This window comes from Anabrus simplex, chromosome 10 (genome assembly GCF_040414725.1).
Source record: "Anabrus simplex isolate iqAnaSimp1 chromosome 10, ASM4041472v1, whole genome shotgun sequence".
NCBI classification, from domain to species: Eukaryota; Metazoa; Arthropoda; class Insecta; order Orthoptera; family Tettigoniidae; genus Anabrus; species Anabrus simplex.
In genome coordinates this window covers 118,248,253-118,265,370 of record NC_090274.1, presented here as the reverse complement: position 1 = coordinate 118,265,370, position 17,118 = coordinate 118,248,253, and the positions used below count along the sequence as shown (strand labels likewise).

The window sequence follows — 17,118 nt, the reverse complement described above, 5'->3', positions numbered from 1 at the left end:
CTGTTTACTTGTGTTGTTGTTGCCATGGTTATGTGAAAAGAGATTATTATTATTATTATTATTATTATTATTATTTCAATGATACCAACTTCTTGGGTGGCGTGGCTCTGTTGATGTAATGTTTGCTGTGTCATGAATTTTTGATCCTTTGCTTTCTGCTAACTTTGGGTTTCCTGATCTGAGGAAAGTTTCTTTCTTTCTTTCTTAAATTAAATTTTATTCAATTGGATTTTCATGCTGATGTGCGATCCTGCTGGGACAAGACACAAGCTTTATAGGTGTTATTTCTAGTTTCTACTCTATTTAAATCTTTGGGTCTTTGTTTTTTTAATTAATTTACAAAGCAGATCCGCAATTAAGCCTTAACCCAGTTATTCTGGTAGCTTTAATCCTTTATTTCCTTGTAGCTTATTTTTTTTCTTTATGGACGATGTTATTAATTCACCATTTAATTTCATGAATTAAAATATTCTTATTTTTTTTAAAGTGAAGGTGTTCTTTCTTTCACTCTCTTAATGTATTTCTGATGTCCAGTACAGTGGTTTGTTCATTATCCACGGTTTGTGGTGACACTACTCCACTGGCCAAGGTAAGTCCTTCTTGTTTTGTTGTTGTTTGTGTGGAGTGTATAGTGTCAGATTGTGCTTCCACTTGTTATTTACGAACTGGGGGCAGTAGTGTAACTGCTAGTTCGTATTTTGAGCTGGCCGTTACGGTAGTAGTTTTGGTGTTTAACTAGTAACGGTACAACATTAAAATGCCTACTAAACAATTCTCTGTTAGCAACATGAGATTGTAACCATGTTTCCGTAATCAACAGAGTATCGTACTCTGATTCACTATTGTTAACATAAAACTCCAAAATTTTGGTGTTTAACCCTCTTGCATTCCGGTAGTAAATATTAGTTACATTAAAAATTATTTTTCTGAAAATACAACATTTAATCCATTCACATCGTCAAGGGTTTTTAGATTAAACAACTGCCGATCACCCTCTGTTTTTTTAAGTTTAATGTTATCTCCATGGCCTAGCCATAGAGAAGCATAATTTCTCTCCTTCCGAATTTTTTCGAGCTTGGCTAAGGACCTTTCTTCATAGGGACTTCAAACTATGGTTTATATACACCATCTCATACTTGGAGAATCAAAGATGGGACGCATTTAAATCCTTTTTAACCTTGCGTCTTTGAATGAGTTCATTCTTGACACTACGGTGTACAAACTTCACATCCCACAGGGCAGTGTCCTAAGTCCGCTTCTTTTTGTCTTATTTATTGACGATCTCATTAATTCTATATCCTCCGTTTCTTGTGAAATTCTATTATTTGCAGATGACTGTAAAATATTCAAACAAATCGATTCTTTATCAGACGTAAACTCCTTACAGAGTGGGCTTAATTCACTCTCTGAATGGTGCTCCACATGGTGTCTTAAGCCTAATCCTGCCAAGTGTTCCTCTATTTCGATCACGCTTCGTAAATCCCCTATTCTCAGTAAATACTCCCTCCTCGGTAACCCGTTCCCAACTCTAAGAGAGCAAAATGACTTAGGAGTGATGTTTGACAGTAAATTGTTATTTGTCCCCCATACACAAAAGATAATCGCACGAGCAATGTCACTTCTCAGTTTGTTGTATAAATTTTCTGACATCACCGATATCCACGCCCTCCGAGCCTACTATGTATCTTGCATCCTAATAACAAATATATCATGAGCAAAAGGTTAAACCTGATGGTATATTAGAGTATTTAAATACTTTGGATAAACAATTGCATTTTACGATGGAATCTGAAAATGATAGGACTTTAAATTATTTAGATTTAACAGTTATTAGAAATTCTGGTCATTTTGATCTTCAAATTTTCAGAAAAGCTACTCAAACAGATACTATTATAAGAAATGACTCCAATCATCCAGGTCAACATAAAAAGGCATCATTTTACAGTTTAATTAATAGAGCTATGAACATACCTATGTCTTAGAAGAATTATAATATAGAGATAAATATAATCCATCAAATCGCCCATAGCAACGGATATTCCAAAAGATTTATTAATAGAATTATGAATAAAATGAAAAATGAACCCAAAACAACTTTAATTAAAGAGCGAAAAGAGAAAAAGAAATTTGCAGTTCTAACTTTTCGAAATAAGCATTCTTATCAACTGGCTAAAATTTTCTGGAAAAAGAACATCAATGTCACATATAAAACAGATAATAATACTAATAAGATAATTTTCAATTCAGAAGAGATAGAGAATAAATGTATATTTAATAAATCAGGAATTTACACATTAACATGCCAAACATGTAAACAAGGATACATAGGACAGTCAGGTAGAAGTTTAGCTATAAGGTACAAAGAACATGTTAATGCGGTTAAACATAAAATATATTTGGCAGTGGGAGAACATATGATTGAAATGAATCATAAATTTACAGACATTTCCAATGACATGAAATTATTACATTCGGCCAAAAGGGAAAATTAATGAATGTTTTAGAAAATTTAGAAATTTACCTTACACAAAAAAATAATTTTGAATATAATTTAAATGAGAGAAGTGCAGAAGTGAACCCACTGTACAGACTAACATATGATCATTTAAGGAGCAAAAAGAAGAAAAACTTTGAAGATCCTAAATTTATATAGTATTCTCATTCAGTTCAACCAAAATTTTATGTATTGATCATTTTTATAATATTTCTTTTTACTCTTTGATATGATGTATTAGGACAATACTTCTTTAAATTGTAAAACAAAAGATTGTGTGATAATGTTTTGTTCTTTGATCTGACCACTGAGGAAGGGAATGGTTGAGATTTCCCGAAATATGTTTGGTTTAATAAATAGTTTTTCTTTCATTTAATGAGTGTATTGATCAAGGTGGATTCAAATAAACTATTTTAAATAGTTACATTATACATTCAGACTAGTCAATATGGACCAAACACAATATTAACCTATCATGGTTAAGTTTATTAACAGTTTTTCGTAAATCTCGCTCAACCTCTACACTTGATTTCTAAACCTCTGCAGTTACTTTCTTCACCTCAAGTAAAAGCTGATAGGTGTCCCCAATATATGCTTTTTGTTGCTAGTTCCAGGCCATGTACACTATTTTGACTTTCCTTTTCACAACGAGCACACCTCAAAACTTGATTTTCAGATTTTAAGAAATTTAATTCAACGTCTCCTATATTAACACATTTGCAATGGAACCAACCTTGACAGTTACTACCCTGAATCTTGGAATTTATATCTTGCCTAGGAACAGCCTTCTGACATGCTACACAAGTGCTCATGGTGGTGAAGAATGGTAGAACGATCGATATAGAAATCGATGTTGTATGCTCACGGTAATTGCACTTCACTACACTTTGGAAATATGTTCAAGTTGGTAGCACACAACCTCAATGATTATATACAAAGATTCTTACTCACATGACTTCAACGTGACTGGTAATACATGACTAATTAATATCTAATAATCCAATACGTACATCAGTTCTTCAGACCTTAGTAATCCAGTGGCACACAGTTTCATTTCATTATTCAATAATACAATTACAATACAATATATTGAGGAGCACGACCGTCACATACCCACTACTCAGCCATTGCCATGTTGCCATATCTAGTTTGTGTAGAATAACTTAGGCTGAGAAAATATCATCTAATTCTGAATATGGTACAAACACCCATCCATCTTCCAAGTTTGGTAAATAAGTAGTCGCTAATGAGCAAGGATCAGTTAAGCATGACTTAATGAGCAGGGTCTAATGAGCAATTGCAAATGATAAGGGGCGATTGAGCAAGGACATAATAGCATTTAATAATGAGTGCGGTCTAATGAGCATTGACTAATAAGTGTGGATAAATGAATTGTGCATTACAAGTTTTTTACATTTTATGCAACTATCTCCTTACAACTCAGTTAAGTTTATATTCATGAATATCTGTGTTAATATAGCCTGTACAAAGACTTGGAAACTCATGTTCGGCCAGAAATGAATAGAAATGTTATCGAAACAGACTTTCAACTTTTTAGGTCGTGTTACGTACATGTAGTACGTGTTGAAGAGATGTTAAGTACAGAACAAAAATGGCCAGCCGGACACCAGAGGGATCCGAACCCACAACCTCCCGATTTCGCGTCGGTTGCTCTACCAATTGAGCTATGGAGGTTGTGGGTTCGGATCCCACTGGTGTCCGGCTGGCCATTTTTGTTCTGTACTTAACATCTCTTCAACACGTACTACATGTACGTAACACGACCTAAAAAGTTGAAAGTCTGTTTCGATTACAATGCGGTCGTGAAAATTCAATATTCATAGAAATGTTATGTTATGTAGCATTTGTGGTAGAACGACTACTAACGCTGCTATACAAGAATTATATTTTATAACTACAATTTTAACTCGCTTACTATTTCGGGTGTCTATCTCCTTTTTCCAGGCTTGAGACCTGCTCTACAGATAGAGTTGGAGATAACACCCTAAGAGATGTAGGTTATTGAAGAGTCTGAAACATTTAGTGTACTGTATGCAACAGAAAAAAAGAAAGGTACTGTTCTGACTGTACTGTAAAACCTATTACTCAGTAATACCCACACAATGTAATTCTTGCCCTATTCCTAAAATCTCTGCTTCGTGCTTTGTGTAATAGCAATCTAGATCGGCTCTTATCAGTTACAAGCTTTCTACGAGTAGGTTGGGATCTTACATCCACATACGGTAACAGAGGCTTGTTGTTAACATTTCGGACTACGTGCAGACAGTTGATATGTAGAAAACTGTATTTAACTTGCTTTGTTTTTAAAAAGGCGTCGAGACTTTCTCGGTCATCTTCTTTTTCATAGCCTTCTTCATTTTGTACCTCATCCTGCTGCTCTCATTCTTTAGATGTTTGCACTGTGGTAGAACATGTAGTAGGCTTACGCAATGAAATAAAATTAAAAACACTAATGGTAAATAGCATTGAGATCATCTTTTCTTCCTCTTCTTTATCTTGCTTCTCTTCCACTTGTGGTGTGAGCATAGGAACAGAACTTATTGTAAATCTAGACAATGTAGTAGAGTTTGAAATAATTTGTAAAGTTTTACTATTCATAAATAAATAATTATCTGGTAGAATACGTTTGAGTTCTTTAAATTTCTTTCTCGATGAAGCTACACTACCAGCTTCTTCATGATGTTTGCCGTTGGAAGGGTTGTAGAACAGACTTTTACAGTGTTTGCACCAAACAATTGCACTACACGACTTCTTATAGCACTCTTGTTATATCCTCAGAGAAAGGTTCTTTCACAATCTTTGCAAATATAACCCGGGGTAGATTGTTTCATGGTAGATATTTTCCTAAAGACAGAGAGAGGCAAAGAGAGATGAACCAGTCATTTCAGTTTAATAGTTATTTCATTCTCCTCACTACGGGAGCGAGCCATCAATCTAACAAATGGACCGTTTTGCCAATTACATTTACAGATATTTTGCTTTGAATTCGGCGGTTCATGAATCTCACAAGTTTACTCCAGCTTCGTTGATGTTCAAGTTCGTTCCCAACACGCCGCTCTCTAACCTCTGGTCTCTGAGTGACATTCTACCTGAGACAATAGATCCGGACAACATTAAAGATCTTTGGAAGAAGGCTAAAGCCAATCTTAAAGTGTCTGATGAAAAGGTTAGGGAAAGGTATGATCGTGGACGGAGACCCACCCATTTGAAGGTAGGTGACCAGGTGATGGTCAAGAATTTTGTTCCCGCGGGCAAGCTTGCCCCCAGATTCCATGGGCGGTGTATCATTCTAGATTTCCTTACGCCGGTTACCTTATTGTTAAGTAATCCAGCCACCGAGAGGATATTAAGAGTTCACCTGTCACAGGTGAAACCGGTGTAATTTCTGTGTTAACTTGCTTCATATTATTTTGAAAGAAATAGGAGGTTATATTTTTATTTTCCTGAGGGGTTTCATTTTTAAGGCCTTCTGCCCGTGGAATCTGTTTCTTTTATGTGTAAGTATTTTTGTAAACCTTCCCCGCACAGTTAAACTGCCATCCTGTCCTTGCCACGGCCATTACCACGCTCCCGTCTCCTGCTCCCCACACACACAGTGGCTTATAAAATGCCATAAATATCTCCACGCCGCTGGCCACTCATCTCCTCCACTGAGACTGTACCCTAAAAATTATTCTGGTCAAACAAAATTCTGCCGCCGAGCTTTAATGTTCAGTGCCCCCGCAGCAGTGCGGCGCCGTACCGTTCCTGAGGCAGGGTACGGGCCCGCCCTTCCCCAGTGAGGCCAACCTGTTTACGGCGAGCCGGAGCCCTCCTCCCGGCCAAGGCTGATGTGCGGCGCACAACCTGTAACAGGCCCGCGGCCTGTATATGTTCACCGTGGGCGCGGCGTGCTTCAACACCACTGCTTCTCTCATAGTGCGGGCGAGCGGTATCTCAGGGTACTTGAGGGGTCCGAGCGGCCTCCTCTGAACTCAAGCAGCGGTGGCTGGTCTGGCCGCCAAAATCATCATCGTTTAAAGTACATATCAGCTATATGGACATACCTGTTCAACATTACTACATTTTCTTGGATTTTACTGCAATAACTGGTGGACTTAGAAAATTTTGCCTCAAAAATAAAAACTAAAGTTTTCCTTCTGAATTCAACCTTCTACAAACATAAAGACATTACTTCTGCTGTTACTACAAGAATTTTTGAAACTGAATCAAACCAAATTTCAACAATTCCGATAAATGCTCCTGCAATTAATCTTCATATCAACATCATAACTTGGACCTTGTTTTTCAAACAAATTTCTGTGTCACCCCTTGGTGGAACTTTTGGGGGGGGGGAGGTCTGTACCGGGCGGTACACCTCCACGCCGCTTATTTAAAATTTGCGCCAGTTGAAACTCCTCTGCTGGAGGAAGTCTGAACTTTATCTACAGTATTGATTTTCAAGTTTCTCAGAAGATGTCACTACTTGGAAATTTTGGAGTTTTTGAACTGTGTCATTTTTTATGTATTTTTGTTTTACCTGTAGTGAGAAGTGTGAACTTTCTCTTCTAGAGGACACTACTGAAAAACTATAATAGTGCACCCTAGTGCGAAGTGAAAGAACTGTTTTTTGGAGAAATTTTTATTTCAAAAGTTTGTTTCTTGTTAAATTTCTTTCTGTTATTGTTTAAGTTGGCTGTATACCCCTTTCTTTCCCCTTGTTTTGTATTTAGCCAATCCCAAATTTTTAAAATTAATTTCTAACCAATCAGGTGTATCTTCTCCAAAGGGGATATGTTGCTGTGCCCTAGCCAATGAAGTGATTGTGGGCGGGTGCTTTCTTTCCTGAAACGCCTCGAACTTTCCGCGAGAGTATATAAACTGCTGATTTTAGGGTCTCGGCGCCACTTCTGTACCATCTTTCGGTGTGTAAAGTACATAGCAGGGGGCGGGATGCGCCTCTTTCTTCGGGCATCACTTCAACAACAAGGTAATGGCCGTATAATAACTTCTTTTCTTGCTAGCTCAGCAGTTTAACTCTCGGGGCGGGTCCGAAGCTTTTCCACCATGTAACTTTCCCTAATATGTAAAGACTCCTTGTATCTATTCTCTTTTAAGCTATATATTGGGATAGAGAGTGCCTAACCCTTTCGAGCTCCCACTCATATTGTTTTGAGGTGAACTTACTTTTCTCAACCAATTCTTCTTTAACGTAATGTAAATTGTTTCTTTCTAAAGTCACCTCTTTAGTATGGGATTAGCCCTTGCATTAGCGGCCTAGTGCCAAGTAGGTTTTTAAACAAGTGTATTAGGAGCGCAAGATCGCCTCCTCTCAAATTTGTATTTTAGAGGCCATGTAATTAACCTTTTTTCACTTAATAGGCCTCAGTAGGTTGGGTATCTTACCCCTGTGTATATGTCCTTGGAGGACAGTTTGAAGGTAGAATTAGGAGTGGCCTATGGTAGGCTTGGATTTTAAGGGCAAGTAACCCTTTCTTGAAAATTGTGCTGTCTGCGCGCCTCAAGGAGGCTTTTCGGTGTAATTGGAAGCAAGTGCTTCTGGCATGATTGGGGTCTTTTCCCCCTTTGTTGAATGGTGTGCATTGTAAAGTTGGGCTCATTGCTCAAGAATTATGTATCTGACTCTCGGAGCCACGAATCATGTAACTGTGTGATTGTACTGTTGTTACATTGCTACTCTGTACCTGCCGTGCTTGTTTTTTTTCTTTTCTGGATTTTGAAAAGAAAATATAACCTTGTTAAAATTTTACATTAACCTTAATTTCGTAGTTTGAGACCCGTTCATGCCCGCACCTTCTTTCACCTATAACTACCACAGAAAACACGGTAACAATTTCTAAGGAAAAAAATTACAAGGAGAACCTCACCCAGACATGTGCAATCTGTATTTGACCATAATTCCATTTTGTTTTAAATTTATCTATGGTCTGACTCGGAAGCGGAAAGTCATGCTTGGTAGGAGGTGTGATTGGTACGGCTTTTAATTCCCAGGTTTGACCTAACAGCCAGTGGAAGTGGTGAATCCTGTGGGATGCCTTTTTATACATTGGGTCCATGTGTACATTCCATTGAAAATTATTTTTGAACTTTTTTCCTGGGTGGGTAACTGTGGTCTCTACAGCAAGGAGTTGATTATTTAAGGTTAGAAAGGGTTTGTTAGAGGACGGCATCTACATTTACGATTAGGAAAATAATTATATATTTTTGCTGACATTAATTTTACATACATTACATACATACATTATCATTATAGACTGTTATGCCTTTCAGCGTTCAGTCTGCAAGCCTCTGAGAATTTACTAAACGTCACCACAATCCTCGACTTGCAACTAGATTGAACCATTGTTCAATTTCATTTAAATTGGTTTGGTGATGGGATTGCAAGGTTCAGTTATTGGATTCCACAGTCAGTTTTGCTGTTTGATCACAAACTGACACAATGAAAATGGGGGTATAGGTTGGGTAATATTGAAACAAAACAATATATACAAAATTGGTGACAGCGGGATACCTTGTGGTACTCCTGCTTTAATTGGAGAGGTGTAGGTAAGTGTGTTTCGGATACTAATTTTGGCCAGGAAATTGGTGATTGTCATTGGAACTGGAAGATGATGGAATTCATATATCAGTCCATTGAAAGGCATTCTCAACATCAAGACAGGTAAGGGCTGCGCTTATTTTTGTAGGTCAATATTTTGTGACGGATACAGAGATATGAAAGACATGGTCATGTATGGTGTGCTGAGGACAGATACTGGCATGTTATTGAGATATGAGATTAAGGGTGTCGAGATAGGGGTATATAGAGTGAGCTAAGATGATTTCTAAGATTTTAGATCACTCTATTAGGAGAGTTACGAGACAATATGAAGTTAATTGGGATTGCAGTTTTGGGGTTTTCAAAATGACTTATTTTTGGCATGTACCCAATTTGGGGGACGGGTGGGGAAGAATCCAGTAATGAGAATTATGGTGCATACGTCATTTTGGAGTTGTAGGAGGGGATGTGGAGTTTCTGTTATGTGTCGGTAAGTAATTTGATCTAGTCCAGGGCCAGTGTTGTTTTTAGTCCTGAGTGCATTTTTTTATATGTTAGACTGTAATAGGAGAATTTAGGGGATGTTGGGAGTCATGAGCTGGAGTGGATTCATAGGTAAGGTGAAGAGGATTTTGTGTGATACCTGAATATTCCGATTTGCATCTTGGTCAGGATGGTAGATAATGGGATCGGAAGGTGCTGAGAAAGTTACTTTATAATGATCTGCAAAAATTCGGCCATTGTTATATTATCACTGAGTGCAGATTTGTTATGCATTATTAGTTACTAGGGGTAGGATTGCTTTATGTTTGTCAGTGAATTAAAGGTATTTTGGGTTCACCTTCTGAGCACTAATTTATTGATGTGAATTATATCACATGCGGTTCATAAAATAGTGATACTAGTTTTGCCACTAATTACGTGTCATCATCAGCCAGTGATACAATTAAACAAAACACAAACATCCAAAAAACAGTATGAAACACATGGCACACATATAATAGTGATTAAAAATAAGTTAAACTTACAGTACAAAAATATGGAATGAGGTTATGGCGCGTCAGACCAGAAAGTAAATTTCTTTAATATCTAAGATGAGAAACTCAGTTGTTAAGTCCGTACACACATAAAAGATGATCCAGCTTGAAGCATATGTCATAAAATGTTTATATCTTCAAGTTAAATAAAAATTGCAAAGAATTGAAGAATAACTCTTGTTTGTATAAGGTGTGGCATTCGACGGTCTTAATTCAGGTGGTTCCAGAGACAATATTAGGGTAATATGAAGATCTTATTTTGAAACCATGCTTGATTCCCAGTTCGATATGGGACCATGGAAACCCGATGAAAAAATGATGAAAGCCAAATTAGTCATGTTGGAATTACAAACGCGGAAGGAAGAGCAGAAAAGGTTTTGGACTCTTCTCTTCCTGAATATTTGGGTCACAGTTCGATGGTATGCCTTGTAATGTTCATGGGAATATTTTAATATTTGGAGTTCATAGGGAGGCAGGGGAGGTTTTCATAGATGGGAGGTGTGGTGAGGAATGTGGAGTCGATTGACAGTAGCTAGTGGGGATTGTAACTTCTTAACTTTTTCTTGTAATTCATGTTGTGAAGTAGGCGGTTCAGTAAAGCATATTATGTCTGGTATTGTTTGTATGCTACCCAATAGTTTCGTGTATACCGTATGAGTGTTTGGGGACGTTGGTTATGTTGCTATGGGATTGTTCGTCCTTTTTTTATGGTTAGGAGTGCAGGAACATGGTCATTTCCCACTGTATGTAGCATGGTGATGTCACGGTTCATTGCTTGGTTAGAGCTGAGCATGAGAAATTCAGGGCTCGTATATATGTAGGGCGGTTTGGGGGAAGGGAAGGGTAACTATATCATGCAATAGTTGATCGTAAATAGCTTGTGTTGTTGTGTATATGAAGTAACTTTAAAATCTGGGATCGTGATATAAGTACTGTATTTACAATCAGTATATTCAAATTTCTGATGTGGGGAATACCCAAGAGGTATATAAATTGTTGCTATACCTATTATTTGATTTCCAATAGTGATTTCTATTTTTATGTTTTCAGATTGATATTCATTTAAAGAATGATAATGTTTTCTGAAGGGATGGATTTATGAATACTATTTGCTACCCCTCCATGATATCTATCCGGGCACCAGTCACTTGACCCTTAAAAAACACACATTAATGTAATAAACATTTATTTACTACAACAGAGGACTAGGATCAAGGAGAAATAATGCACAGTGCATTCACGACTCAGAGAAAGTTCTGTCAAAGTGAGTCTGGAAGAAAAATCGCGCCGCTAGCTGGATCCGATGCAGAACGTCAGGACGTTGGAATGGGACAATAGTCTGGAGCTCCATAGTGATGATTTTCAGAATGGTCTCATCGGAAGGAGGGGAAGAGTGGAAGGGAAGTGTGGGGCAGGGATGTCGATTGGTGTAATAGGTAACAATTTTTCTGGCTGAGTGGGAGAAGGTTGATCTTTACCCTTACATTTAACTGAGAAAGTTGGATGATCTTCACTGGAAGTGTTGCATTTTAGTGATCCCTTTCTCGTGCAAGCACTTGAGGTGTGTTGACCACTACAAATCGCACATATATTTTGAAGAAAGCAATAGTAGGATGATCATAGAATTGGCAGCGATCACAGTGTCTGTGCTGTGGTCAAGATGACCAAGATGCTTCCACATGATGTCGCTTCACGCAGATCAGCAAACCTTCCCGAAGAAGCTGTTTCATTGTTGCCATAATCCGGGTCAGGATACGCATCAGCGAGTTGCGTCCGTTTGAATTCCGCATCCGAATGGCCTGGAATGCTTGATGTCCCTGTTTGTGAATATGGCCAGTGATAACGTCCTCCGTGTAGCTGCTATCAACCCCATGTGCCACCGCTGAGCAGGTAGAGGCTGGACGCAAAGGCGGTTAGTAGTGCCGCATTGTTGATCCAGGTTCTGTGCTGCAGCATGTGTGCATATTGTGTCAGTCTTGTTTTGTTGACTAGGACTGTGTAAAAATTTCTTGAAGTTTTGATAGAGTGGCCATCTTTGCTGTACTGAATTTCTAGGAGATAATCTCGTATGGCATTGGGCAGAAGCTTGGTGATTATATTGTAGATTTGGAACAAGTGTTTGATATCCGGGTTCAGATTTCTCTTCATCACTATAAAGAATGGGGCAGGAAGACCAGTGTTCGTTGTTGTGCCACTGCGTTATACTTTGTGTGAGCAGTGCGGGTTTCTTGCTACCTCTACTTAGCTCCTGATATTTAGTGGCATAAATACCAATGAGCAGTTCACAGCTGGTAAATGGAACTGTGCTTGAATATCACTGATATTGAGATGTGATGTGCCGCCTGATTGAGAGTGGTGTGTGTGCTCTGCCAGTCAATGCAAGTGGGATTTATTCCCCAGGAGCAATAGCAAGCTACATACAATGATTTGGGCTTGGAGAATCACTGTCTTCAAGGCTCCTAGCCTGCTTCCCTGCATTCTCTTCCTCTGCGATTTGTTGTCCTCATGGTGGTGGTGATGGTGTAGAATTTCCAGACACTGTGGAAGAAGCTTTTCCTGCAGGTAGTATATTTCTTATTGATGATGCTCTCTGTTGTTTCCTGTTGAAGTTGTTATGTCGCAGTTCATAGTTGCTTTGCCGTACTACTCAGTTTGATTTTCTGTTAAGAGGTCCGAGAGATAAATCTGAGGTTTACTCAATTTTGTAACAGAAGTGAGTACTGAGTAGCTAGAGGTCATATACTACTCTCTCCATACGGAGGAGGTCAAGAGATACTATGACTTTGTGGAGAAAGAGTTTCACACTATAGCGACGTTATGTTAACCAGTTTGGTATGAAAACGTGAAACCATTTTAAAACTATCTCCTTAACTGTGGATTCTAACTTACCATCCCTCGAGTGGATGTTCTTGACTATAGGACCTAAAACACGTAGCAAATTCGCTCTGTGCGGGAGGAAAGCACGCCGACTCTGGGATGCAAACAGGTGATGCAGCATTGAGCGTTGAGACTCCAAGCTAAGTTGTATGGTTCATCGTAAAGTTCTTTCATACCTATTCTGCATAGTGAAGATATTAAAATATTGTCAATCGGATCCACTGATTGTTTTGAATTGATGCTAATTTCAAACATAATTTACTTTAGATTCTTTTAAATGAATACATGATGAAGTTTTAATTATTGATTCATTTTGTTGCACCTCGTACAAATAGGGTCTGGTTACCTGGCGGGTAGGCCCTTTTAAACCAGAATTATGATCATCATCATTGATCTAGTCGGTGACCGTGTTTAGTCTCACTATGTGAGGAACACCATCGGTCTGCATTGCTTGTGAGTATTACCCTAATGTGCGGAACACCATTGGTCTGTGTTACCTGTGAGTGGTGCCTTTATGTATGACATTACCTGGGATTAGTACCACCATGAGAGGAATGCCGTGAGTATGATACTTGTGATTATTATCACTATAGGTGGAAGGCCATGGTTCTTCTTTACCAGTAAATAATACTATTGCAAGGTTCAGTGACATGGATTTTGGACCCTTTTGGACAACAAGCATTATCCCTAAAAATAAGGCATTGTGAATTGGATCCACAGATTTTTTTGATCCATGGCCATTTTGTCATTCGTTTTAGATTTTATTTCTAAATACCAACAAGAGCATTTCCTTTCATTGTAAGTGTTGAAAACTTAATAATCATAGCAATTCTGATTTTAGCATGTTCAAACAAACAATGATTATCGCTGCAAGTTTATGAGAGAGAATAACCTTTGGTATCTATGTCTTTGCTTTTCATTTATCTAAACTGTGTATGCGTACAATGGACCCCACACCTTATGGGTTTGTAAAGAACAAACAACTCCCAATAATGATATGAATGTTAGAAGTTCATGCACAACAAATTGAATTGTTCAAGTTGGTATATTGCTCGTGATGTCATTTTAAGTGTTCTGCTATTTATATGTTGCTCAGTGCTGAAGTCTACTACGATATCTTGTCTTGTAATACATTGCATAAGAAAGGTTATCTCACCTTGTTACATGACCAAATTTGGTTGGGGATTGTCAGGCCCCATCCCTGACTTTTGTGTTAGGAATAAAACCAAGGTTTGGTGTGCCAGGCTTATAAACCTTAATTCTCTTTATACAAAATTGCAAAGGTTTTGGAAGTTTGAAGAACTCCATCAACCATTTCTTACTCCTGAAGAAAGGGCGTGTGAAGAACCTTTTCTTTAATAATGATCAAATTTATGATTCTGGTAGATTTAATGGCAAATTCTCTAATCGTCCTGAAGTGTCACCTGTAGCTCAGTCTAAGAAAAATTCTGTTAAAATGCTTGAACACATTGAAAATATGAGTGTTGATTTCCAGGTTTGAAAAAGCAGTATGTAATTTTGATGCGTGAATATAGTGAAACGAGGCACATGTAATCTGTACCCCTTCTGACTTCTAACTCATCAAGCTATCATATGCCCCATCATTGTGTGCTCAAAGATTCTAGCATGACAACCAGCCTAAGAATTGAGTTTGACAGATGTTGTCAATCTTGAAATTGGATAGCTTTGAACTCTTTGTAAATGGTTGACCCTGAAATTTACGCTGATTTCCTGTCTATTGTTTTAAGGTTCATAACTTATCTTGTTACTCATTCAGTTGAAATTCCTAAGATAAACAAATTTGTGTTAATACATCCCGACCACAAGAGTCTTCAGAATATTGCGTGGCATGAATCCTCTGATGAAGAGATCAGGGACTACAACCTTACTACTGTTAAAAGTTCTGCCCCATTTCTTGATCCGAGATTTCTAGTTCAACTTGCTGACGGACACACAGAATCTCACCCTACTGCATATTCTTGTTTTTACGTTGGTGTGTTGACAGGTTCTAGCCCAATTGAAGCAGGTGAAGAGCATCAGTCGAAATTTCTTTCCGGCTTTATAGTACACATGTGTATCTCAGAAGTTGGACATAAAATTGTCCAGAAGCCCTGGCTGATGTCCCTGTATTTGATAGGTAAATCTTGTCAACATGTAACCTCACTAAAGATGAAGCTATAAAATCATTAGGTGTTATTTGGCATCCTAAATGGGATGAGTCTCAGTTAAAATAAAGTTGAAAAATGCACGTAAAGCGATCTCTAACGGATGCATTCTCACAATAATTTCTACAATATTGGATCCTCTTGAATTCTTTTGATATGCTGTGGTTAATTGCAAACTTATCATATATTCCTTTTGGCAATTGGAAATTATATGGGCTTATGTTTTAGAGGCTTGATCTGAAATCATTGAGATTTGGAGTGCTATGTAATGTGATAAGAAGCAATCTTGTTACATATATTGCGTTTACTTTTGGAAATTGTATTTGATTTTCATTTTCAATTCAATTCAATCATAAAATCTAATAAATCTTAGTTTTCTGTTTTCCAGATTTGAGAACGTTGCATTATTGACCAGAGGTGAAGTGTGTACATGTAACAGTAGGTGCAAGATATTGAAAGAAGGAACTGGAGTAATGTGCAGTTTGTCCGTTCGTAATGAATGCAACCTGCTTACACATACTGGTGAGCGTCCGCATTCCTGTAATCAATGTGGTAACAAGTTTTCCCGAAAGTCGTATCTTCAGCGTCACCTGCTTACACATACTGGTGAGCGTCCACATTCCTGTGATCAATGTGGTAACAAGTTTTCCCGAAAGTCGTATCTTCGGCGTCACTTGCTAACACATAGTGGTGAGCGTCCACATATATGTGATGAATGTGGTTCTAAGTTTACTCAAAAGTCAAGTCTTCGGCAACACCTTCTTACACACACTGGTGAGCGTCCACACAAATGTAGTGAGTGTGGTTCTAAATTTACTCAAAAGTCAATTCTTCGGCAACACCTTTTTACACATACTGGTGAGCGTCCGCATTCCTGTAATCAATGTGGTAACAAGTTTTCCCTAAAGTCGTATCTTCAGCGTCACTTGCTTAGACATACTCGTGAGCGTCCGCATATCTGTGATGAATGTGGTTCTAAGTTTACTCAAAGGTCAGGTCTTCGCAAACACCTCGCCACCCATACTGGTGAGCGTCCACATAATTGTAAGTGTGGTTCTAAATTTACTCAAAAGTCAAGTCTTCGGCAACACCTTCTTACACACACTGGTGAGCGTCCACATAAATGTAGTGAGTGTGGTTCTAAGTTTACGCAAAAGTCAAGTCTTCGGCATCACCTTCTTACACATACTGGTGAGCGTCCACATAACTGCAGTGAGTGTGCTTCTAAATTTACTGAAAAGTCAAGTCTCCGGCAACATCATCTTACACATACTGGTGAGCGTCCACATTCCTGTGATCAATGTGGTAACAAGTTTTCCCGAAAGTCGTATCTTCGGCGTCACTTTCTAACACATAGTGGTGAGCGTCCACATATCTGTGATGAATGTGGTTCTAAGTTTACTCAAAAGTCAAGTCTTCGGCAACACCTTCTTACACATACTGGTGAGCGTCCTCTTTCCTGTGATCAATGTGGTAAGAAGTTTTTGCAAAAGTCTAATCTCCGGAAACACCTCCTTATACACACTCTTCAGTGTTCGCATTAATGTGAACAATTGGTAAGAATATTTATTTTAATAGAGTTTTGTTTGTAGTCACACATCCTATAGACTCTAAATTTTTTGAACAATGTGGTAAGACGTCAGAAAAGTAAAACTCTTCAGCCTCATCTGCTTGCACATACAGGAGAGTGCCTACATTAATGTAAAAAAACGTGGTAAGAGTTTCCCTCTTTTTGTAATACGCTTTCTAAGATGTCGCATTTTCGGGGACACCTACGTGCGCGTGCTGCTCAGCGTCAGGTCAAGACGGCTGTTCAGAAACACCTGTTTATGGCTTCTAGTGAGAGTCCATTTTCTTGTATTGACTCTGCGTTGAAGTTTTCTGCAAAGGAAGTGTTTCGTCCCCATACTGTGGAGCATGTACATTCCTGGAATCAGTGCGAAAATTGGTTACATTACCGAGTCTAGTCTTCGAAATCACAAGATA

General features: G+C 38.3%; 1 protein-coding gene across 1 annotated transcript; it reads left to right on the top strand.

Moving 5' to 3' along the window:
• The first annotated feature begins 15,605 nt into the window (after nucleotides 1-15,605).
• LOC137502357 (oocyte zinc finger protein XlCOF6-like) lies at nucleotides 15,606-16,722 on the top strand. The gene has a single exon (XM_068229369.1). It carries the CDS (start codon nucleotides 15,606-15,608, stop codon nucleotides 16,674-16,676), a length of 1,071 nt encoding a protein of 356 aa, XP_068085470.1. The 3' UTR covers nucleotides 16,677-16,722.
• The last annotated feature ends 396 nt before the right edge of the window (nucleotides 16,723-17,118 follow it).

Bases quoted from the DNA above. Each gene is read 5' to 3' on its own strand.
- LOC137502357 (XM_068229369.1), top strand. From the start codon at position 15,606: ATGTGCAGTTTGTCCGTTCGTAATGAATGCAACCTGCTTACACATACT.